This window comes from Glycine soja, chromosome 13, assembly GCF_004193775.1.
Source record: "Glycine soja cultivar W05 chromosome 13, ASM419377v2, whole genome shotgun sequence".
In the NCBI taxonomy this organism is placed as follows: domain Eukaryota; kingdom Viridiplantae; phylum Streptophyta; class Magnoliopsida; order Fabales; family Fabaceae; genus Glycine; species Glycine soja.
In genome coordinates, this window is record NC_041014.1 from 22,631,858 (window position 1) to 22,654,053 (window position 22,196).

At 30.8% G+C, this 22,196-nt stretch overlaps 5 protein-coding genes across 7 annotated transcripts; 3 read left to right on the top strand and 2 right to left on the bottom strand.

The window, feature by feature from the left end:
• The first annotated feature begins 532 nt into the window (after positions 1 to 532).
• Positions 533 to 1,224, top strand: LOC114380785. 2 transcript variants are annotated; one of them, XM_028339832.1, is made up of 2 exons: positions 533 to 750; positions 863 to 1,224. In XM_028339832.1, the coding sequence occupies exons 1-2, from the start codon at positions 626 to 628 to the stop codon at positions 990 to 992; spliced, it is 255 nt and encodes an 84-aa protein (XP_028195633.1). In that variant the 5' UTR covers positions 533 to 625; the 3' UTR covers positions 993 to 1,224. The 2 variants fall into 2 exon arrangements, with proteins under 2 accessions (XP_028195633.1, XP_028195634.1); XM_028339833.1 differs by having other exon boundaries at positions 559 to 744.
• A 1,051-nt stretch (positions 1,225 to 2,275) lies between these two features.
• LOC114380783 (2Fe-2S ferredoxin-like) lies at positions 2,276 to 6,176 on the bottom strand. Its single transcript, XM_028339831.1, has 8 exons — positions 6,047 to 6,176; positions 5,835 to 5,920; positions 5,660 to 5,727; positions 4,581 to 4,696; positions 3,516 to 3,622; positions 3,014 to 3,063; positions 2,823 to 2,905; positions 2,276 to 2,726 (listed from the first exon to the last, which is right to left on the bottom strand). The coding sequence occupies exons 2-8, from the start codon at positions 5,893 to 5,895 to the stop codon at positions 2,612 to 2,614; spliced, it is 600 nt and encodes a 199-aa protein (XP_028195632.1). The 5' UTR covers positions 5,896 to 5,920; positions 6,047 to 6,176; the 3' UTR covers positions 2,276 to 2,611.
• Positions 6,177 to 8,600: 2,424 nt separating this feature from the next.
• On the top strand, positions 8,601 to 10,605 carry LOC114382001. 2 transcript variants are annotated; one of them, XM_028341232.1, is made up of 3 exons: positions 8,601 to 8,838; positions 9,188 to 9,685; positions 10,304 to 10,605. In XM_028341232.1, the coding sequence occupies exons 2-3, from the start codon at positions 9,241 to 9,243 to the stop codon at positions 10,324 to 10,326; spliced, it is 468 nt and encodes a 155-aa protein (XP_028197033.1). In that variant the 5' UTR covers positions 8,601 to 8,838; positions 9,188 to 9,240; the 3' UTR covers positions 10,327 to 10,605. The 2 variants fall into 2 exon arrangements, with proteins under 2 accessions (XP_028197033.1, XP_028197032.1); XM_028341231.1 differs by having other exon boundaries at positions 8,602 to 8,838; positions 10,323 to 10,605.
• A 4,142-nt stretch (positions 10,606 to 14,747) lies between these two features.
• On the top strand, positions 14,748 to 15,539 carry LOC114381714 (ribosomal RNA small subunit methyltransferase NEP1-like). Its single transcript, XM_028340941.1, has 5 exons — positions 14,748 to 14,751; positions 14,848 to 14,958; positions 15,050 to 15,132; positions 15,223 to 15,280; positions 15,460 to 15,539. Exons 1-5 carry the CDS (start codon positions 14,748 to 14,750, stop codon positions 15,537 to 15,539), a joined length of 336 nt encoding a protein of 111 aa, XP_028196742.1.
• Positions 15,540 to 17,867: 2,328 nt separating this feature from the next.
• On the bottom strand, positions 17,868 to 21,063 carry LOC114380908 (putative pectinesterase 63). The gene is made up of 4 exons (XM_028340024.1): positions 20,584 to 21,063; positions 19,245 to 19,451; positions 18,862 to 19,112; positions 17,868 to 18,199 (listed from the first exon to the last, which is right to left on the bottom strand). The coding sequence occupies exons 1-4, from the start codon at positions 21,010 to 21,012 to the stop codon at positions 18,040 to 18,042; spliced, it is 1,047 nt and encodes a 348-aa protein (XP_028195825.1). The 5' UTR covers positions 21,013 to 21,063; the 3' UTR covers positions 17,868 to 18,039.
• Between the last annotated feature and the right edge of the window lie 1,133 nt (positions 21,064 to 22,196).

The following is a 22,196-nucleotide window of genomic DNA, read 5'->3' on the forward strand; positions in this document are numbered from 1 at the left end:
TATAAAATTCAATATTTTTTTTTTCTTTTTTCTTCTCCTATTTTGGGTTCTTGGGTCATTCTTCTGAGTTTTATAATAAATCCTATTTAAATATATTTTATTAAGAGACATTAAAAAAATTTAAAATGTGGGCAATTGAGAGTTTTTGAAGAAAATCCAACCTTTGAAAATGTTCAAAACACGTATAAAAACAGATGTCGTGAAACGAAATTTTTGAACTCGAGAACTTTCATTATAAATGTTCTAAAGTCCTTATTAATTCCGTACCATTAGTGTAAAAAAAGCTACGAGTGAATAACTTTCTTTAATGATTAAGTAAAATTATTTTATATTATTGGGGTATAATATTTTATTTTTTAATGTCTTAATTTTTTATCATTTCTTTTATTGTTTTTTAATATTATTAATTATTATTTAAAAAATCTGTCTGGACATAAAAGCGCGCATATATTCATAAATAAAGGGTTAATAAATGATCTAATCATGCATATTTTTATTTTGATGGTTACAAATTTAACCAGGGTACACGTTTGTGACGGCGTCGTTTAGATGCGGCGATTACTAAATACAAAGAAAAATGAAAAGGGGATATATTAAATCGGCATAACTGTTGCATTTTGTATCGATGGCTAGTGCTGTCAGTAAGGTTTCCGGCGACCTGAAGTCGTCGAGTTTCGATCGTGTCAGAGAAGCACCGCCGCCGCCTCCTGATTCCTCCCTTCTTTTGGCTACCAGACCTCCCAGGCATCTGTCTCTTTCTCTTTCTGCTTCGTTCCTAACCTTACCTTATATCACTTCATTGTTCCTTTATATTAGGGTTTTGATTCTTAACTTGCCATAATTAATTGTAATTTTGTTACAGACAAGCGGTGTCATACTGGACATGCTCAAAGCTTTGTGCATTTTGTTTTGTTGCTGGAGCGGTTTTCGGTTACTCGCTCAGGGGACGAGTTAAGCGCTGGGCTTCCAAGATGCTCAAGAAGCTCAGCTGAAACTAACATAATTCAATGATTCTCGTTAAAGGTAGTCATTTGGTTTGGTTAGACTTCACCTTCATAGATTACATGTAAAACAATGATATCAATTTTGTGAAATTTTTAGACGCTCCGTCATTGTGCTTCATACGGCTCACAATTAGTTACTTACACAAAAGCCTTGTTAGTTTCGCGACTTGTTTCAAGCCATTTGGCACAATGTCACCACTTGTTATGCTTTTTTCTTTTTTCTTTCAGTTTATCATTTACTACTGCTCAACGTGTTTTTACAATCAATCTTATGATTTCCTACAAGATCACTTTTGGCAACGGATTTAGATGGCGAAAAATTTATAACCTGAATCATTATTTTTCCAATTATTAGCAGACTAGCATAGGTGTTACGGTTTTTCAACTTCATTTTACTCAGTTTGCTATTACTTCATATGTGAACTATGATCACATGCTGTTCTCAGGCATTCCTGGTCAGGGATGATGAATTTTATTCATTAAAATGGATAGTTAGTTTCTGATTTCTGGTATTTTGTGCTGAGTTGAGAGGGTTTGATTGATAATACCTTGCGTTGGTTTAGAAAATGCTGTTCTCAGGCATTCCTGGTCAAGGATTATGAATTGTATTCATTAAAATGTAGAGTTTCTGATATTTTGTGTTGAGTCGAGAGCGTTTGATTGAGACCTTGCTTTGGTTTAGAAAATCGGTTCAGTATCCCCAGCAATCTATAAGTCCAAACTGCTTCTTGCTTCAAGACCCCCTCTTCTCCTGTCTAGATAGCCTTGTCAAGTTAAGTTGTTGTACCATTTTCGTTGTACCCACATATTTTCCTGTTTTTTTTCTTCTTTTTTTTCTTCTTTTTTTTCTATTTCCATTTTTAGTTGATATATCTTATATTTTCACTCAATTATAATAATATCATTTTTTTTCACGTTATTTTTATTTAGAAGAATAACGAAAGAACAAAAAGGTAGAAACAAACCAGCAAAAATACCTTTATATTTTCTTTTATATTCAATATCCTTGAGACAGTTTCCCCAGCATTTCTCCTTTTAGGCATCTTTTCCAAGGATCTCAAACGACTCGTAATGAAAGGATACACAAGGCAACATTTACGAGAAAACGAGCAACTACATAATTAATTACAAATGATAATATTTACCGATTAATTTTACTTGAGTTTTTGTTAGAAATTAGTTGAAATAAAATCTGACCGTGATAGACAAATGTAAAACATAAATAGCGAAATCGGGTAGCAACTTAACATACACAAGAAAACTACCGTCGGTTTGATTTGGATCAATACTCTCGAATCCAAGAAGGCCCAAATAATCTTGTCCTCCATTCTGCCTTTCATATATTTATATGTTTTGGACGTGTTTGTTCACGTTATTGGTTCAAGAATATAAAACAGTACAAGTAATTTATTGACACGCAAAAATGTAGCCCGTCGAAAATTACAACATGATCGATCTCTCTCTAAATTGATATATAGAGGTGCTCCGTGAACACGGACAATACAAAAATAATGCCTATGATATGATCAATAAATGCCGATTTATCTAAATCGGTGAGGGTACAAAACTGAAAGCAACACTCTTTGCATTGAACCAAAACAAATGAGTCAGTGTGGTTTCGGCACATAACCATCAACAGCGAAGTTCCGAGTGGCAGCAGGAATAGCTAAACGAATTCCATCAAGTTCGGGTTTAGCAATCACTTGGCAACCCAGACGTGATCTGCATAGTTCCCAAAATTAGTCAATGCTTAATTTGAGGCGGACAAAAACGGAAAACGAAAATTTCAAATCCCAAGTTCATAGATAGGAAACTCACGTTTCAGTAAGCCCAAAAGCTAGATCCAACATGTCATTTTCCTCATCAGTTGGATCTTCCAATTTATTGTATTGTTCTACGTCCTGCACAAATGATTCGACCCTCTTGTAAGTGGAAAACGGTATTTCAAAAAACATAAAATTAATTTCAAGCAACATTTCACTACATAGATCAGATCACTCGTGATGTACCATGACTATAACATGGCAAGTTGAACACGCAAGCGAGCCTTCACATGCTCCTGCAATAACATCAAGTAAGAAATCAGCTTAGGCAAAAGGACAAGTATGCTAAATCAATAATGAATATGCTATGAGCAAATTGAAATATTATGAGGCCCACGATAAGGGTCAGCATATCCATCATAAGCAAAGGAGGAGATAATGTTCTTCTCAAGTGAACTTGTCTCTAAAGTAGGCAAGTAAAAGTGTAGTGAGTCTAAACCTATTAGAAACAGTCTCATTTTTGGCGAGCTTTTTCCAAAGTAAAGGCAGACTATCAAAATGAAAAGTAATTCTAGCAAAACTAAAAAAACTAAAAAAATAAAAATTAACCCAACAGGTGGGGTGGCTAGATGGATCAAATATGACCAACTGGCTATCTCAAACATTTAAAAGAGAAAAAAAAACAGCAGAATTCAGAAGACCAAAATCTTGAGGCGAAATAATAGAATTATAAAATCAAAGCTCTTGCCTTCTAGTTCAATGTCATTTTCATGAGCAGCTTCTAACATAGACATTCCAACAGGGACTTTGATATGCTTCTCCTCACCATCCTTATCAATAAAAGTTACAGATATCCTGCATAATGTTGCCTCAAAAAGTAAGGAGCGGAATGATGCACTATTGCCATCTAGTAAAATATACGAGCAAAGTACAACAGTCGTTGTGCATTCTGTCTCAAGGGATATGAATTTAGGTTAGTATTTAATAAGCAGGTGGATTATTGCCATCTTATATGAGATTTGAATTGTGAAAATTTTCAAGGAAATGCGACCTACTGCAACAACTGAGGCTTAAAGATTTTTCTATTCTTGCCATTTTGGTTGAAGTATCAGAATCAAGCAGCAACCTAACTTCTGCTTGGATATCATATCATACCCCCATGATAGACAACATGAAATCTTAGTTAGAGAAGAGTGCTAAACCTCAATATTCACATGACATTAACATTCTCTGCATTTTGAAAATGCCTTAAAAAAATTAATCATTAGAAGAAAAATATATACAAGTAAATTTCCAACAAGCTCAAGTACATAATGTCAGTTCTCAAGTCTTCCGTTTTGAGGGGGGGGGGGGGGATCAAAATATTGCATATGCTGTATGATAACGTAGCGACATAGCAACTGAACTTATAGACTGTACTCTCAACAACCACTTCTCAAGGTAAAAATTAGACAATAAGAAAAAAGGCCACTTTATAACATTGGAGCGTCCTTGTTCAATGACCAAATCATGCTTAGCTAGAAACAAGAAATCAGCAGTTAACAACTAGTCTGCAAAGTGTTGCCTGTCAAAATATAACATCAACACTAAGAAAATTACAAAATTTTGCATGGGTGTTTTATACTAAATGTTTTTTTTAAGAGTCCATAATCTTAACAAAACAATGGAGAAATGATCTATATATATAATCAACATTCCTGCATCCAAAATTATAACACAAACACAATCAATAGCAAGTTTTGAATGCTATTACATATTTATAAAAGGATCACGTACTCCCAAAAATCTGTCATCTCAAATTAAAAGAACTTACGTTTGTTCTTGTTCACTTCCTTCCTCAGTAGTGTTGTTAGTAGTCATTGTTGAAAGGAAATTATGCTTTTCTATCATGGCTCCCTTGTATAACTTAGTAAAAGAATGCTGTTGAAACTATTTAAAAAAAAAAACACAAAATAATTAAAATAAAAACAGAGATAAGCATAAATCAAAGCCATAAGAAAGTAAAAATTTAATAAAACAATTTCACCCGTATTCCCAAACTAAATGTACACAGAATTTCTAAAAATTTTGGATTGCACAAACATTTGCCCACATAGTTGCCAATTTGACAAATACTTAGAATGTCAATTATTATAAAACCCTTGGTACTATAATCTCTCCTCACTCCAATCTAGTAACTAAATTGATAGAAAGACTTCCAGATTTCTGGGTTTGGGTTTACTAAATGCTTATTTTGGTCAGTCCAAGAATTCAGAGACAACCAAATCCTTTCTAGAATTACCTATTAAGATCAATATAAGAAACCAATAAGCTCGTACACAAAACCATAATACAATCTTAAATTTATCTACATCTTCAGAATAGTCAGAATCAGAAATAAGAGAAAAACACTGCACAGGTCGGGGTCCATTTTTTTTTCCCAATCCTCTGCTAACCACAAACTTGTTGGCCATTTTAGCTAAAGACTGGAGAGTCCCATGGAAAAGGTTAATGTCATTATCATATCCAATATCTCCAATCTTAAAACTCGACACAAAGGCATCCATATTTAATAGTTATTTCATCAAAAGAAAAGGTCGCATCACACTTCAAACACACGAATACTCACTTTTTCATAAGGCAATATAAGAAAATAAACAAAACTACAGATTACATCCAGATTCTCTTTCAAACAAAGCTAGAAATCAGACTAGTGTCTCCCATGCTAACCATCCACCATCAAGTAAACTTATTTGTTTCTATCTATTGAGATCATAAAAAGCAATACAATGTGGAAATAGCAATCAATAGTTTAATAAAACGATTCAAAACAAATGTAGCCGGTCCATATTCTCAAACTTGACAGAAATTGAATACTTAAATTTTAATTGCAGGAAAAAAAAAAAGACTAACCAGAGGTTGATTGTGATGATATCTTGCGCTTCGAATATATCCTACTCCACGCAAGGATGTACAATTCCCTGTCAAATTAAAATAAAGAAGAAGAAAAATTAGTTGAATATGTTCAATACAATTCATGCTATGAACTATGGGAGGTAGAGAAGAAAATATTAATAAGTAGAAGTACTTGTGCAGAGGTGTTTAACGATCGAAGCTCCGACTCTAGCTACTACTCGGGAATTTAGCATAGTGATTTTAGGGGTTTAAGAAACCCTAAAATGGCAGAAGAAAAAAATAAATTGATATATTTCAAAAAAAATTGTATCCTCACTCCAGAAAAAAAAAATGCTATTTGATAAATTAGCTCTAGCAGGAGAAGCCAAATGAGGCACCACTCACGATGTTACAAAAGCCGTGGTGGCGAGGAAGAATGTGACCAGAAGAGCCGCAAAGCATGCGAGAAAGATGGGAGAAAGATTTGAGTTGTAAAATCAGCTTCAAAAGCCCAATCTCTCAAAGCCCAAAAGCCCACAACTGACCGCTGACCTATTTAACCAAATAATCTCGACTTAATGTCATTTTTGGTTTTTTTAATAATTTAATTTGGTAAATTAAGTTTTAAAAATTTATTTTAATTTTTAAAATATATCATCTTAGTTTTTTATTTATTAATTTTCCTTTTGAAAGGGTAATTTTCTGTTAACATTGAAATTTAAAAATAATTAATTCAACATAAAAATTGAGAGTATCTTTATTTTAAAAATTAAAAACCATTTAAAATCAGACTCAATTCACCATGGAATAAAAACAAAAGTTGCCCCATTCTCTCTTATCCTTCCACAAATAATTAATAAAAAAACACATTTACTAAAATTTATTTTCGTATGAAACCAGATATGATTTTGGAAGATTTTCTCATTGGGTCTCTCTCGACGACAACGTCGGAGATTGAGTGTTGGTGGATGCCACAGATCTATTCATGTTACGCCACATGCCACCAAGCTTGACGACAAAACTAGATGGTGAAGTTGAAGCTCGGAGGGTTTGGGAGAGTGGATTGGAAAGGGGAGAACGAGAGTTTTAGAAGAGGAAAGACTGTGTCACGTGGGTTACTCAGAAAAAAGGAAAGGTTTCTAATTCAAAGGTTAACTAAAATTGAAAGAAATTATGAAAATAAAACATTTTAAAAACTTAAAATAAAACTTTTAAAATATAATGTATTAAAACAAAATAACATGAAATATGATGGATAAAAAGCAACGTTAAGCCAATAATCTTCCATACTAATACATCCTTTCTTTTTGCTGAGGCTTCTACGTTCATGACGTTGCTTAATTTGGTGGGGGGTGTGGAATAAAATAACACATAACAACACTTTCCATACAATTGATAGATAATTAGATATTTTAATTGAAAAAAAGATTAAAATCATGTACGTTCAAAAATAAAAATATAATTAAGCCTGCATATTAATGTTCGTGACAGGGGACTAAAGTCTAAACAACAAGCATTCCTTTGTTCCTTGGTATCATCTTAAACAACCTGGTTTGAGAAAAGAAGGCCAATTAAACTGGACATCTTTAATCATACACTATTATAATAAAAAATATATAGAAATGGAATCACCGACGTATTAAAAAATATATAAAAAAAGCTATAAAAAAATATTTAAATCACACTTGCATTTGATAATATAAAAATATATATATGCATATATTAATGATTTTAATCCTTTCGTTTCTTTAAAGGAATAAGAAAATTAAATTAAATTTTGATGTAGTGCATTGTAATTAAATTAAAAAAAAGTCAATAACACCATGTTTCTTCAAATGGTAAATTTACAACATGTTTGGTTTGCAATCCCATTTTCCATGTGAAAAATTGGAACTGGTGTAACTATATTAACACCGTAGAAACAAAATTGATTTACACATGATGTACTGTCACCCCAATTACAGTTAAATTTAGTTTAGATTAGCTAAAATTGCAATTTATCTTTTTTTTTGTTACCTAAGAGGATGAAACAAATTACTATTTAATATAACGAAAATTTAAAGTAATAGGATTGGTATGTCCTCTTTTAGAAAAATTAATATTTACAACCTGAATTTTATAGTTTTGAAAGGGGAAAAAACATATACTTTATTTCATAGAAAATAATTTAACATTTTGAACTGAAATTGTTCGCAAGCATTAACTCACCACCTTTGGTTAGACATTTTTTACTATCTTAAACGTTGTTTTTTGCAAATATACATGTAAATACAAATAATATATATATATATATATATATATATATATATATATATATATATATATATAATATAAATCCAAAAGTTTGTTTTAATAATATCATCTAAACAATAATGAAACATCCAAAAATAAAAGGTAGCTTATATAGTTATATTATTTAGGTTTAATTATTCATTTATTCCCTATAATTTCATCATTTGTATATTTTAATTTTTATAATTTTAAAATGATTTTTTTAGTCCCTATAGTTTACATTTTAATTATCTTGTAGTATCCGTAGTTTGAAAGCAATTTTTTTAATTTTTATAGTCCCTATAGTTTGAAAGTGATTCTTTTAGTCATTATCATTTGTATTTTAATTCTTTTTTAGACCCTATAGTAAAGTGATATTTTTAGTGTCTATAATTTTTATTTTAATTACCTTGTAGTCCTTATTAAAAAAAATATATAAAAATAATTAGTTACAAATTATTTATAAATTATTAATTATTTTTTTATTACAAATTATCTTACGATAGATTAATTACGAATTATTTATTAATATTTTTATAATTAATTGTAATTGATAATATTACTCATGAATAATAAGCATAAAAAAAAACACTTTCCAATGATCAGGAATAAAAGGTACAAACTATCTCGACCAGTAATTTATCCTAAAAATGTATCCGGCAGAAACTATATATATAACAGTTGGGTTGTTTGCATGGGGAAACTGAAAAAACGGATACCCCTAGAGTGGTGCGTCAGGGAACAGAAGAAAAGAAAAAGTAATATACAGCCCAACAACACCAGTTGCCAACACAACTACTGATTTAGTTTTTCCAACCATAGATATAGTTTTTTCCCCTACCAACTCTAGACATTAGTTTCAAATTTGGTTCTGTAAACCTAACATAACATTTCTTACCTCCAACTAATGACCTCTTCTCTATCAGGTATCAATCTCTGCATTCATTTTCTTTTATTTATGTTTGGAATGCCAATTCAATCATCTTCTCCATCAATTATTACTGCTGTTGCTAAATGTCACCTTGGAGTATTAGGCAATTGGTAAACTTTATATTCCATAGTATCCGAAGCTCATTAAATCTATACCTTCAATTGGATTTGCTTGTTTTCTTTTTTGTGCTGAGATGATCAATGAATGAATGTTTTCCTTCTGGTTATTGGTCATTGATTTTAAATACTTCTATGCAGCCAGATAATAAAGAAAAACATGACACCTTTTGAAGAATTTAAAACTTGACTTGCTGAATGCTGATTCATGTATTTCTCTGCATTTAGTGTAACATCTGAAGAGACTGCATAGTTTGGGGTTGGATCTGCTGAGTTTATCAATGGAAGATGCTGGAGGTTCCAAATTGCATGGAATTAAGCAGATTGTGAGATTGAAGGAAATGTTTCAGAAGTGGCAAACTGTAACTCTGGGCTCAAAAGATTCCAACAATCATTCTGACGTGACTCATCATCATGGGGTCTTATCACCAATGATTAACAAAAGGCTAACAGATATTGTGTATTGTGACTCTGATGAGGATGGCTGCTACAGCCCTCAACCACCACATGATGTTCCCAAAGGGTACTTAGCCGTCTATGTTGGTCCTCAGCTTCGGAGGTTTATCATTCCCACAAGCTACCTTAGCCACTCTTTGTTCAAGGCGTTGCTGGAAAAGGCTGCAGAGGAATTTGGGTTTGATCAGAGTGGTGGACTCACCATTCCATGTGAAATTGAGACCTTTAAATACCTCTTGAATTGCATAGAGAACCATGATGACAGCTCCAGTAAGTTAATTATGTTACTTTATTATCATTTAGTGTAGTCTGTCTCTTGCAAATGAATTCCAATTAGGCTGAATTATCATGTCAATGTTCCAGTGTGTCACCATCATCAATAATATACATTAAGCCAAAAAAGCTTATGAAATGCAATTTTTTGAAAATAGTTTTAGAACGGTATAGGTGTGGTTTTGTGAGCATGAATTATTTGGATGGGGAGTGAGGTCTTATCATCTAAGATTAGTTTCATGCCAAAGGCCATCAAGATCACCCTAACCTGTTATTGTGTTTTATGTCCATTTAGCATCTTAATTGACCCAAATTATTTTTGTTTGCTTTCACCATTATCATAATGCTTATAAATGAATTTGCACTTTACCATGGTAGAGGGGGAGAAAAAGAGAGGAAGAGTATTTGTCTTGTTGTTTGTTCTTTTCACCTTTTTCCAATAATAATAATTCTACACCATTTTTATTATACCATTCCTACACAGGAACAATAAAACAAGAAAACAACACTCATTAATTCAAAGGCATTCTTTCCATTTTTCTTTTTACAAAACAAGTGTGAAAAATGATGTGCAATGTGGTATTAGTAACCCTTTACTTTTTAACTAACTTTCAGACTCTTGGTGGAATTGCAGCTGAAAATACAGGAACTGTGGAAGAATAACTAATTGCTCTGATCTTTATAGAGTTGCAATCATAGTGCTGGTTTCAAGTGTAAGGGAGGTTTCCTTTGCTTCCATCTTCATTGTTATGATTTCTTACGTGAACAATGATAGAATACCCCAGTTAGAAAGATTTCTGACGCCTTATTTGTTTGTAGAACAGTTGTTAAACATCTATGTACTTTTCATCCAATGTCCTCCTAATACATGTACTTTGCCAACATATTCAAATAGAAAATTTTTGACATTTAATGAACCATTTTCTGCAAGAGGATATGAAAATGTGTGTTTCTTTTTTGGGTTAGAAGTAATTGATTATCAATTGTGTGATTCTCAACCATCATTCTCCTGATTTAGGCTTTGTTCATGCACCTCTAATGTGGTTTCATTATGAGATGCCAAGACTTCCGTATATACATTTTCATACAGCAAAAGTTATTTCTTTTCTTCTTTGAAAGGGAAAATAAAATATATAAATAACATATGAACATCATGTGCTCTTGAATCAAATCCCGTTTTGAACTGTCCCAGTTCCATTCAGACCATATGCCTATTTATTATTTAATATGTGCAATAATTGAAGTATTCTTGATGTCCTGAAAATAAAGCATCCGTTATTCTCTTTTCTCATCATATGCGCACATGATGGATGGGAGACAACATGAATGTGATTGTTAACAATATCTGATATTTAAATTTTTTTTATATTCGTTATTTATATATTTATTGATGATGATGAAGAATCGTGTCCTTGTTTTTCGGCCATGAATGAACAAACATTGTCCTTGTACAACTGCTTCTTGAGTTTCTTGCTTTTCTTTTACTTTTAATGGGCTTACGGTTCTCGATGCTCATGAAATCATGATGGCCCCCCATAACAATTCTTATGGTAGAAAAAGAGCAAATTTTATCCATATAATATAATACTAATATTTTAGTATGTGCTATTTACGTTCTCTTATTTGTTAAATACACTTTTTTTTTATGTAAAATTACTTTATAACATTATTTATTCTTCTCTTTTTCAAACACCATTTCTCGCTCGCCCCATCACTATAATCTGTCATTTGTGTTTTTACCGCACTCCTCTTGTTTCTCTTATAGAACTTTTTCCAAAAACAAATCATGCAAACTAGAGAATTACAAAACACAAAATTGATCAACCCACTCAATGATTAACATGTCAATACCATCGAAAAGAAAACGAATCTAATTAAAATTTACCACAATATGTTAACTTCTTCCCCACCTTAAATTCCATTCTATGAAGTCTATATATGTAATATGAAACAGGTACGATATGATTCGCATACGAGGATACTTCAATTTTTTTAAAAAAATTAAGAATACAATACGTCTTAGATAAGCTAGTAAAAAAAAAATATATGGATGCAAAATAAAATGCAATTACAATGAGTTTCTTTTACTGCTAAAATGCAGTAATCCCAAAACATCTCACCAGCCCCGCTCCACCACATATAATTACATGAATCTCTCTAATGGTGAAATGAAAAAACAAATTAACAAATGGGAGAAAGTTACATGCACCAGTCCTTGCACCCCAGCATGAGTATGATATCTGCACAAAGAAAACCTGCATACAGCTGAATCCCACAAATTGATATACCAGATTCTAAATTTTCATAATTCAGAAAAGTCACTGCAATTCTTGCTTTCTCGTGCCCAAATAGCGAGAGATGGTCCCTGACCGTGATTTCTTCACACCATAGAATCAAATTAGACATAGGAAACCAGAAAAATATACATTTGACCACTTCTTTACGAACCATTTCAAAACTCCCTCTGTCAACTCTAAAAAAAGATCCTTTGATAGTTGAAATATACTGCCATGACATATTCCACACCAAAACCACTATATACATTATTCGTCTACAGATACATGGCCGCAGACTAGTCTTTTAACAACCACACCATACTAAGAAGCAAGCTTCAGTCACACTTTTCAAAACTGATTTTATCCCAATCCAACTAAAACATAAATACCATATATGAGAGAACCATTCACATTCATAAAAAAGATCGATGTTTAGTACTCTCAATTTGTTTTCGGAAACTATATACTTGAAAGAAATAATATAAATGTTATCCAAAATATTTATTAAACTTGTATAAACATCACTTTTACTGGCATTATGCTTCAATGCACAAACTTTGTTTGCAAGCTCTAGCTCCATAAACCAAAGTTGACATTCTCCCAACAGAAGGTTATTCTTTGGCTTACAACTATATACTCGAAAAAAAATCTTTTCTTTTTCATATAATATTAATTCAAAAGATCTTCCATTTCTGCTCCAAAGCTTCACAGATCAGCCCAAGGCAGTATTTAGCTCTGCAAGCGGATATTCAGAAACTGCATGGGTAATAACACACGTTAATGTAACTTCTATACATGCAAAGTAGTATATATAGAAATCAAACTGGAAATACCAGTAATGTTACAACAAACTTGAAACTGGATACGCAAAAAAGGCTGAAGATGAGAATTTTCTACTTGAAGGTTGCATTTTCATCAATATTAAATATTAATTGGCACAAATGATACGTCCCAAATTTTTTTCTAGATTCTTAATTGTGCAAAATCATTGAATATGTGATTTGATTGAGAACCATAATGATATTGTCATAATCTTATATATTCCAAAATTAAATTGAACCAAAATTAAATAAATTATTTCAATATGATTATTGATATTTAATTAAGTTCTGATATATAAAATTAATACTATATCATGTTCAATATAAAATATTAAAGATTTGTTCATTTTTAAAACGATTTTTTTATATATAAAATAAAAAAAAATAAACCAATTATTTCAGTATGATCGTTGATATTTAATTAAATTATGATATATAGAATTAATACTATATCACATTCAATATAAAATATTAAGGGTTCGTCCGATTTTTAAAACAAATTTATGATAGAAAATAAAACAAATCTATACGATATGTTATGACTTTTCCAAACGTTAAAATTATATTTAAAAATTAAACGTTAAACTATATTAAAAAAAGTTAAAAAAAATTTGATAGAAAAAAAGCAAATGTTAAAATTATATTTAAAAAATGTGTTTAAATATGAAATTATTTTCTATTTAAATATAAAATGAAAATGTAAAATAAAAAATATCCTCTAATTAGAGCATATATGGAAATATCCTCTAATTAGAAATCTTTCTGGTAAAATATAATATTTTATATATCATTTGATAAATTTTATCAGCAACAAACAAATTATTTTAGTGCATGTTATCTAACTTTTAAAAACATGCAAATTGTACCTTATGTTATTTGAGCTGGCATGACATGCTAAGATAATTATTTTTAACCCCATTTTTTTAATGAATTTTACCCTATGTTTTTTTTTTAAATTTTATTCCTAATTTTTGTAGATAATTAACAGTTAAATGATGAAAGGTAAAATTTTCAATTTTTGAAAAGTTGAAAAGTAAAATACATTTAATTAATTTGTTAGGAATTTGCTAAAAGGTTAAAAAATAGAGAGTAAAAATACAATTAAGTGCGCATATATATATATATATATATATATATATATATATATATATATATATATATATATATATATATATATATATATATATATATATAAACAATTAAGTCTGTATGTTTCTTCAAGTTTTCGCTTTCTCTACTTTCCTTCATATTCACTATCATTTAAATACTCTCATATCCTAAAAGTGGTGACATTCACTCTCCTAATAACAAGTATCCTTGTTTTTTTTTTTTTTTAATGGAAGGACCAAAACACCTCAACACTGATTAATTAAAAACCACGAGTGAAAACTGTAGAATTTACATCAGCTATGACAAATTAAAATATCATGTATCTAGTATATCCTCTTATATTTCTAAATTTTAATATGAATCGAATGGTTTAATAATCTGTAACAGAATATCATAAACCAAATTAAAAATATATGCTTGTCTTAATAATTCAAATATGATTCTAAAATACATCTAATATATAATCTTATGCTTTTAATATTAACTGAAGAATTTACCTTAAATTTACCATCTTATTTTAATCTATCATTAATATCTTTAGTTCTAATTTTAATTTGAATATTTTTTTAAAAAAAATCATTAGTAATAAAAAATAACAATATATCACAACATAAATTATTTTATTATAAATTTAAAATATATTTTACATGTTAAAAAAAATTATCTATTTATTATAAATTATAAATATATAAAATAAATATTTATTTTATACAATATACAGACTAAAATACTAGTTATATATAATTTTAAGATTAAAGTATTATGCCAACAAGTTTGAAATCACAAAATTGATCCTAACCAAATTCATAATTTTAAGATTAAAGTATTACTCTGGGAAGCTTTTGTAATATGATGGGTAATTTTCTCTAATCATAATTGTAATATTACTCCATAATACATCCTTTTATTCTTGGTTCTTTCCCTATTTTGAAATATTCAATAATTTTTGTAGCGGAGTTGCTGCGAAAGTTCAGTATCAAATCAAAAGGTGGTCATGGAAAGCTTTTAAGGTTAATTCAAAACCCTGTGACCGATCACTCACCTATCAACTCCTGCAAAGTAGGTGAGTACTATAATAACCATTAGGCATTGCTAAAATGTCAATGTCTTTTGTGAAGATCGAGTTCTTATGTGCTGCCATTGTGCTATTGTAGGTCTTTCTTTTAGCTCACAAAAGACAGTTCAATTAAGGGACTATGTTAGTGATGCTAATTGTAATGAGAACCTTGTATTCGTGGTAAGCTTTCTCAAGCCTTTATGTGCATTGTTCAGACGAGGTTTATTCTGTTATTTCACTAATTAACTTTGATGTTTGACTGTTGTTCAGGTTGGTGCAATGGCTCATGGAAAAATTGATGCTGACTACATTGATGATCTTATATCAGGTTATTCAAATAATTGTGTTTATTTGGTATTCAAGTTCTAATTTGTGGTTACGTTGCTTTTTTCATATGGTATATCTGAGTCGGGAGATAATATAGTTTTTGTGATGCTTATAGTTAATAATGATTGACATGCTTATAGTTCCTGTGATGCTTATAGTTCTCATGATAATTTGATACAGTTTTTGGGTCCCCAACTATTCTTTTGCATCAATTTGCTAACGATAAGCTTTTGGAAGATTTTCAAAGTCTTGCTGTGTAATGAAATAAGACAGAAGACAGTTTAGTTAAAGGAGGGATACAAATGGGTAATTTTAATAAGCCCACATATCAACCTTCTAAATATGAATGACTATATCTTAATTTTGTGGATTTGATTAGTTACAGACCATTTCCTATTGCACTATTTTAAGTTGCCAGTGCATATTTTGCATATCAGAGTATGAGGGTAGAGTTTATAATTCGACATTAGTAGGAAAGTCACAGGATTTTGGACCTGTAATGCAAAATATGATCACATGATGCCTAATATTCTTTAATGGTTCCAAGATGATATTGGTTTATAGATCTTGAACTATGAGAATATTTTTTAAAGATAAGTGAGTCCTTGTCGATTCCTGATTTTAGGAGGGTATTTCGTTGGTTGGATCATATCCTTCCGTTTCTCTTCATTTTTGTGACTGAAGTGTTTTTGTGGTCTTTGTAATGGTTTTCTCATAAGCATGTGTCCAAAATTGGGAAAACGTTTCTTAAAAATCACACATTTTTTTTTCAATCCTTTCATAATCTTGTGATTTGACGTGCCATTGAAGGTGAAACGATAGAAGCGCTTAGAGATCTTTTACTAAAACATTGTAGTTAAAAAGCTTGTTTCCTATGGTTATTGACTCATTGTGAACTTGCATAAATGCTTTGCTTAATTGCCTGAAGCTATCAATTACATGGTCGTTTTCTCTGCTTCTGCTATTATTAATTATTGTCGTTATTGTTAATCTTATCCTAATACTTAGTGTTATAAATTGATTTCTATTTTTCTTTGTTTTTTGTTTTTATAGTTTCAGGTTATCCACTGAGCGCGGGGACTTGTCTTAGGCGGATCTGCATTGCATTAGAGAGAAATTTGAAGATCCAATGAATTTAATTTTTCTTTCATTTTCTATTTGTTAGTACGTTTACTTGCCAAGACGGTGCTTCTTCTTCTATTAGCAACCACCCCTTATTCATTTTAATAAATATTTTATAATTCTCTTAATTCAAAATTGAAAAGTTAACACTTCTTTTTTCTTTTCATCCAAATCCAAAGACATATGTAACATGCTCCGTGTAATATTTGGATTTTTTTTTCTTTTTGAAAGTTTTGACTAGCTGACCCATTTATTACAAAATAAACTAGCTAGTCCTATTTGAAAACTTTTTTTCTTTTCCTGATTGTCGTTGACTGGGCCAATGTTTTGCTTGGGTTGCCTATAATGACATATGCTATTTACATGGCAATAATAACTTTTATTAGCCCAAAGAAAATATTTTTTTATGACTTTGAGAGAATTTTTCTAAGAAAATATTATTTTTCAAATATTACCTTTTAACAAACAAGTGTGGTATTCACGTGTGAGAATTTTCTCAAATTTGATAAACCGTTTGAATACTCTGTCAAAGTAAATGCATATGGTTAGAAATGCTTTTTTGGTATGTGAAAATTGATTAAAAAAAACACAGCTAAGCTTGTGGAGTACTAAAGTGGTCATTAACAATATACACGATTATCTGTTCAATCATGTTACAATATATCAATAGTAATTAAAAAAAAAGTCAAACAATCAAGAGGAAGAAACAACACAAATCACACTGAATCGAGTTTAAAGTTTAAAGTCAAAGTCCTTTTGTTGAGTTGAATCGGATCACAAGCTCAATACTGATACCGAGCTATAGCAGATCAAGTTTAAAAGCCCATATTCAGTTTATTCTTCTAAACTACGACTAAATCCTTAGATTTTTGTCATCAAATTATAAATTAGTTTAAGAAATTTTCACACCAAAAATACGAAAATACAAGGTAACAACAATTTATAAAATGAGAATTAAGGTAATTACAATTTGCATTTGATTTCATGAGTATATTTTCATATCAGCAAGCGATTTTCCTTACAAATACTCTAAAATATGCTTTCACCTCCTCTTCAGTTTTTCTTTTGATTAAGTGGTAGAATAGAGAAACACCCCAATACTATATTGGGCAATGTGTCATCGACATAGTGGTTGCCAGTATAATTAGAGATCCAATTAGAGGATTAGGCATTGACAATAATTTATTATAATTTGATATGTATGAGTTTATTTTAAAACACAAGTAAAAAAGGAATTCTTTTTTTAATCGTTAAGTTAGATCTTGCAAGTTATTATTAATGTAATATGTGGTGGATGTATGGGAGATAATTTTGTACTTACTATAGTTTTCTTTTTTCTATTCTTGGCTAACCTATTCATAACGATGCATATCCAAGTACATGTCTCCATATCTTCCTACTTTGTTCTTTTTGTATGAACAAGGCCATACTTTCATCATATTAAAGAAAATTCGCGCGTACGGCATCTTACATCACATTACTTATATAAATACTTTCTTACAACAACCAAGTACTACACTCAACAATGTTTTCAAAGTTTACGCAACACTTTGTTACACCAGCAGACAAGTACAATCATAATACATGTATGAAATTTTCTCTTATATGAATTAATTGGCACATGGGTAGTTATTTATATCACAGCTTGGGAGGTGGAACTACCCACGTTCCTCCATGAATATAAGCCATGCTCAAGAAGGGCTTTGCTTCTTCCTTAGACAGTATCTTCCGAAATTTTACGCGGCCAGAGGAAACAGCTCCTGGTCCCATGCACCTATATTCTCCATAGTAGATTGTCCTATAATGAGTAAGTAAAATACACTAGTCAAAATATATTAATTAACAATAATTGAATGGGTTGTACTAAAAAAAAATCACATGAATGCATATTTTCCATTAAATAAAGCTTTGTTTGTTTGGTGTAACTGAAAAATGAACACGTAAAATATTAGAATTTTTTTTTTAGTTTTATTTATTTTTTGGTACAATATTGAGTTATATGATTCTTATATATACTTATAGAATTTTTATAATATTTTTTTACAACTCAATTTGTTTCAATCTCTTTTGGTCACATTACACATCTTATTCTAGATTTCTCTCTCTTTTTAACCCTTTCCTATAATAAAATTTGTTGTAAAAACAATATTGCGGGACTAGAATATATTATCCTATTTATTTTCTTTTGGATATATATTATAAATTGTGCACACATACATATATAACATAAAATTAATAATTATTTTTTTCACGCACTGTCAAATTAAACTATTATAAGTACTACAATGGACATTCACGTTGTGTATTTGCCATTTAGCATTCTTCTACACGAGAAATGCTGCCATTCCTCTTAGTTGCATGTATATACTTTAACTATTTGAACAAATGAATTAACGATATCTAGATAGAGGATTGTTGATATTGTGACTATTTGATTTTGAGAGTGCATGTAAAACATACTGGTTGTTGGATTTGGCATGAGCAACTTGGTTGTTGAACCATCCCTGGGTATTGATGAGGGAGCCCATGTAAGTGTAAGCAAATACCACCCTAGGGCTCTTCTTCCAGGCACGCCCTAGGTAAGTGTTCCCGTTACCACTCCCCGTTATGTTGCAGTGCAGGAAAGTGAATCCAGTGTCTTCTGCCATGCTTTCCCTACCTTGTGCTGTGATAACACTCAAACCATTTGCCACCGATTCTATGGTACTTCTCTACACATATATACATATGAAGTTATGAACTATAAATATAGAAATTTAATGAAATAGAAGTACCCTTTCAACATATTAACATAAAATAATTGTAATTAAAGTGGTTAATTAACACACATAGGTTAAACCAACCAAGTAGATGGATTTTCCATTTCCAAAGATGAAATCGTAGGTGCCTTGGATGTAGCAGTCCTTGAAAAAGTGTCTGCCTTTATCATCGCATAAAGTGTCCTGAAATCCAATGAACTTGCAGTTGAAGAATGCAGCCTTGTCCCCTGATATCCTCATGGCTAATGCTTGTGCACCAACACTGTTTTCTTCTGGCCTAGGAGACGAGTTCTGCATGTATATACGTATAGCAGTTATGCACACACACACACTAGTACACGCAGAGTGACATGATCATTTAGGACTCGATAAGGATTAATCATAAGTTGTTCCAAGAAAGTGAATTTAATTTATTACATGAACTTTAAAAACTAAAAAAGAAACAGCTACAAGCAGCAATCATGCGAGTACATGGAACGAAGCCAACCAAGAACGCAAATGTCCATACTAAAGCATTTAATTTTTGTCATCATCACACATAATTACTAGTTTCAATTTTAATTTATCGTTTCAGTACCAACCTACCACTATTATATGTGATAAAGCGGCCCAATTAAACATTAATAATGCTTACGGGAAAAAATAGTTGCTTGTGCTATGAGATAAAAACCTTTTTACAACCCAATTATGAATAAATATTGGGGAGATAAACATATATACAGAAAGAGAGGAGTCTTCATCAAAAAATTAAGAGAGAAAGAGGGGAAAATAGCAACTTTTAATATAAACTCTTAAGACATATTTGTTTTGACGTTGAACGTACGTGCTCAAACGTCCGTTCAACTCAAAGCATCTACTTTCCCATTGCTGTATACTGAAAACCGTGATAATTCTAAACCAAACACATTGTTTATTTCTTACGTACCGTAATTGCATATTCTCCAATTCTCTAATTTCAGTTTCCTATATTATAAATTAATTGCTCATATTTTTATAATTTTATAAAAAAAAATGTAGACATATATAAGCACGATAATGTTTATCTTTCTTTTGATATGTGTATGTATATGCATGTAATATTTAATTAGTAAATGCCATTAGATATATAAGACAAATATTAATTATAGCTAAGCTTTGTCCGTTAATATATTTGAACTTACTTGAGACATAATGATATTTACACATTATTTCTCCTACCATTTTTTAGTATTTCAACATTTTAAGTAAGATTGTAAAAAAAAAAAGGTACTATGAAACATATATAAATCGCCACAATCATTAATTTCCTTATTCGAGTGGAAACGGCACTAGACAAAGAAGAGTTTACGTTGCACCATACTTTCTGAATTCCGTAAACGAATATGGGTCGTGACGACACGAAGAGAATGATGAAAAGAAAGGAGAAAGGAAGCAAGTAACGCACCACAAATGCCACATTGACAGCCACGAAGTAGTCGGCGTCGACAGCGACGGTGGCGCTGTCCACTGTCCCATACCGCAACGCCGTGGCGTCGTACGTTATGATGGGCATGATGTCTCTGCTGTCGTTGTCGTTGTCATTCCCATTCCTTTCTCCATAAAACGTAACGAAAGGTTTCGACCTGTCTACGGTGATCTTCTCGCGATACACGCCCCTTCCGATCCACACCACCACTCGCCGCTTGTTCCCCGACGGAATGCTGTTAACGGCGTCCGTCACCGTCCTAAAGTCTCCCGCGCCGTCCCTCCGAACCCTCACGACTCTAACGGCGCCAACGTCCAAGGAAGAAGAGGTGGTCGTTGCTGATACAAGGTGGAGTGCGAGTGAAAGTGCAACCAAACATGTAGCTCCACTTTCAACGTGACCCATCATCTTATTATGCTGTAACTGTTCTGTACTAACTTGTGCTAGTGTAGTAGAGTGTGTGTATATATATGTAGAAAAATTAGAGTACGTGGTGGTGAGTGGTGACGTTCAAATGGGAGTTTGTAGATTAATTGGGCTGAAATGTTAAGGGCTATAAACTCGGGAGGCCCATACTTTGAAGCCTTATAATAGGGCATTGTAATTAATTCCAACCAAATTGCTATTAGACCCTACCGAGTTGCTTTAAAAAATATTCTCTCCCAAAATATATTTTTCATGAAAACACTATTCCTTTGAGAAAGTATATAATAGAATTATATTTTTATTGTGTAAAAGAAATGCAAAAAATTATGCAACAGAAATGAAGTGTCACGTGAAGGAAAATGCACAATGTTACATGTAATATATACATTAATATATAATGAATATGGGAGAAAAAAATTAGGATTTAAAAAACAACAAAATAAGATAAAATAATAAGATTTTAGATAGAGTTTAGAATAAAAATAAGATTAACAAACATGAGAGTATAAGATGAATGTTCATTTTTTAATATGGAAAATGTCTTTCTGAAATATGTATATGTTATTCCAAAAGACAATTCTAGAAAAGAAAAAGGGTTTCAAAGGGTTATGGAGTGTACTTAGCAAATATGGGTGACATAAATAGGAAGTGCCTTACATTATTTGGCAATACGGGGTAAAGTAAGCCTTTTAAGGAACCAAAATATTTCCCTTTTTTTTTTCTACTAACAAATATGTGAATTATATTATTTATATAACAAATTCATAGAACACCTCTTATGCTATTTTTTTTCTTTCACATCAATCATCTAATTGATCTGATACTTCTCTTTCTTTATTATATAACGAGTATTTTAGTCTCTACAATTTACAAAATAAAATTTTATTTTATATTTATATAATTGATTAAAATTATAATTAATAAAAACTTTTAAATATATAAATTATATTATAATTAGAACTATTAATAAATTATATTTTAAATTTATGATAAACAATTTATATTATGATGCAGTGTTATTTTTAACTATTGATAAAAAAATATTTTGAAATTTATTTTAGAAATTAAAAATAAAGATGAAAAATGATAGATTTAGAGGAATAGTAAGTTAAGGAAAACCATTAAAAGTGTGTTTTTGAAGAAAAAGTATTGTTAAAGAATATTTT

Coding starts and splice junctions, on each gene's coding strand:
- LOC114380908 (XM_028340024.1), bottom strand. CDS start 21,012: ATGATGGGTCACGTTGAAAGTGGAGCTACATGTTTGGTTGCACTTTCA. Junction 19,452..20,583: donor CTGTCAATGTGGCATTTGTG/GTGCGTTACTTG, acceptor ATATACATGCAG/AACTCGTCTCCTAGGCCAGA. Junction 18,200..18,861: donor CATGCCAAATCCAACAACCA/GTATGTTTTACA, acceptor TACTCATTATAG/GACAATCTACTATGGAGAAT.
- LOC114380785 (XM_028339832.1), top strand. CDS start 626: ATGGCTAGTGCTGTCAGTAAGGTTTCCGGCGACCTGAAGTCGTCGAGT. Junction 751..862: donor ACCAGACCTCCCAGGCATCT/GTCTCTTTCTCT, acceptor ATTTTGTTACAG/ACAAGCGGTGTCATACTGGA.
- LOC114381714 (XM_028340941.1), top strand. Junction 15,133..15,222: donor ATGAGAACCTTGTATTCGTG/GTAAGCTTTCTC, acceptor ACTGTTGTTCAG/GTTGGTGCAATGGCTCATGG. Junction 15,281..15,459: donor CATTGATGATCTTATATCAG/GTTATTCAAATA, acceptor AATTTGATACAG/TTTTTGGGTCCCCAACTATT.
- LOC114382001 (XM_028341231.1), top strand. CDS start 9,241: ATGGAAGATGCTGGAGGTTCCAAATTGCATGGAATTAAGCAGATTGTG. Junction 9,686..10,322: donor GAACCATGATGACAGCTCCA/GTAAGTTAATTA, acceptor GTGGAATTGCAG/CTGAAAATACAGGAACTGTG.
- LOC114380783 (XM_028339831.1), bottom strand. CDS start 5,895: ATGCTAAATTCCCGAGTAGTAGCTAGAGTCGGAGCTTCGATCGTTAAA. Junction 2,906..3,013: donor CTTGCCATGTTATAGTCATG/GTACATCACGAG, acceptor TCATTTGTGCAG/GACGTAGAACAATACAATAA. Junction 2,727..2,822: donor GCTTTTGGGCTTACTGAAAC/GTGAGTTTCCTA, acceptor GGAACTATGCAG/ATCACGTCTGGGTTGCCAAG.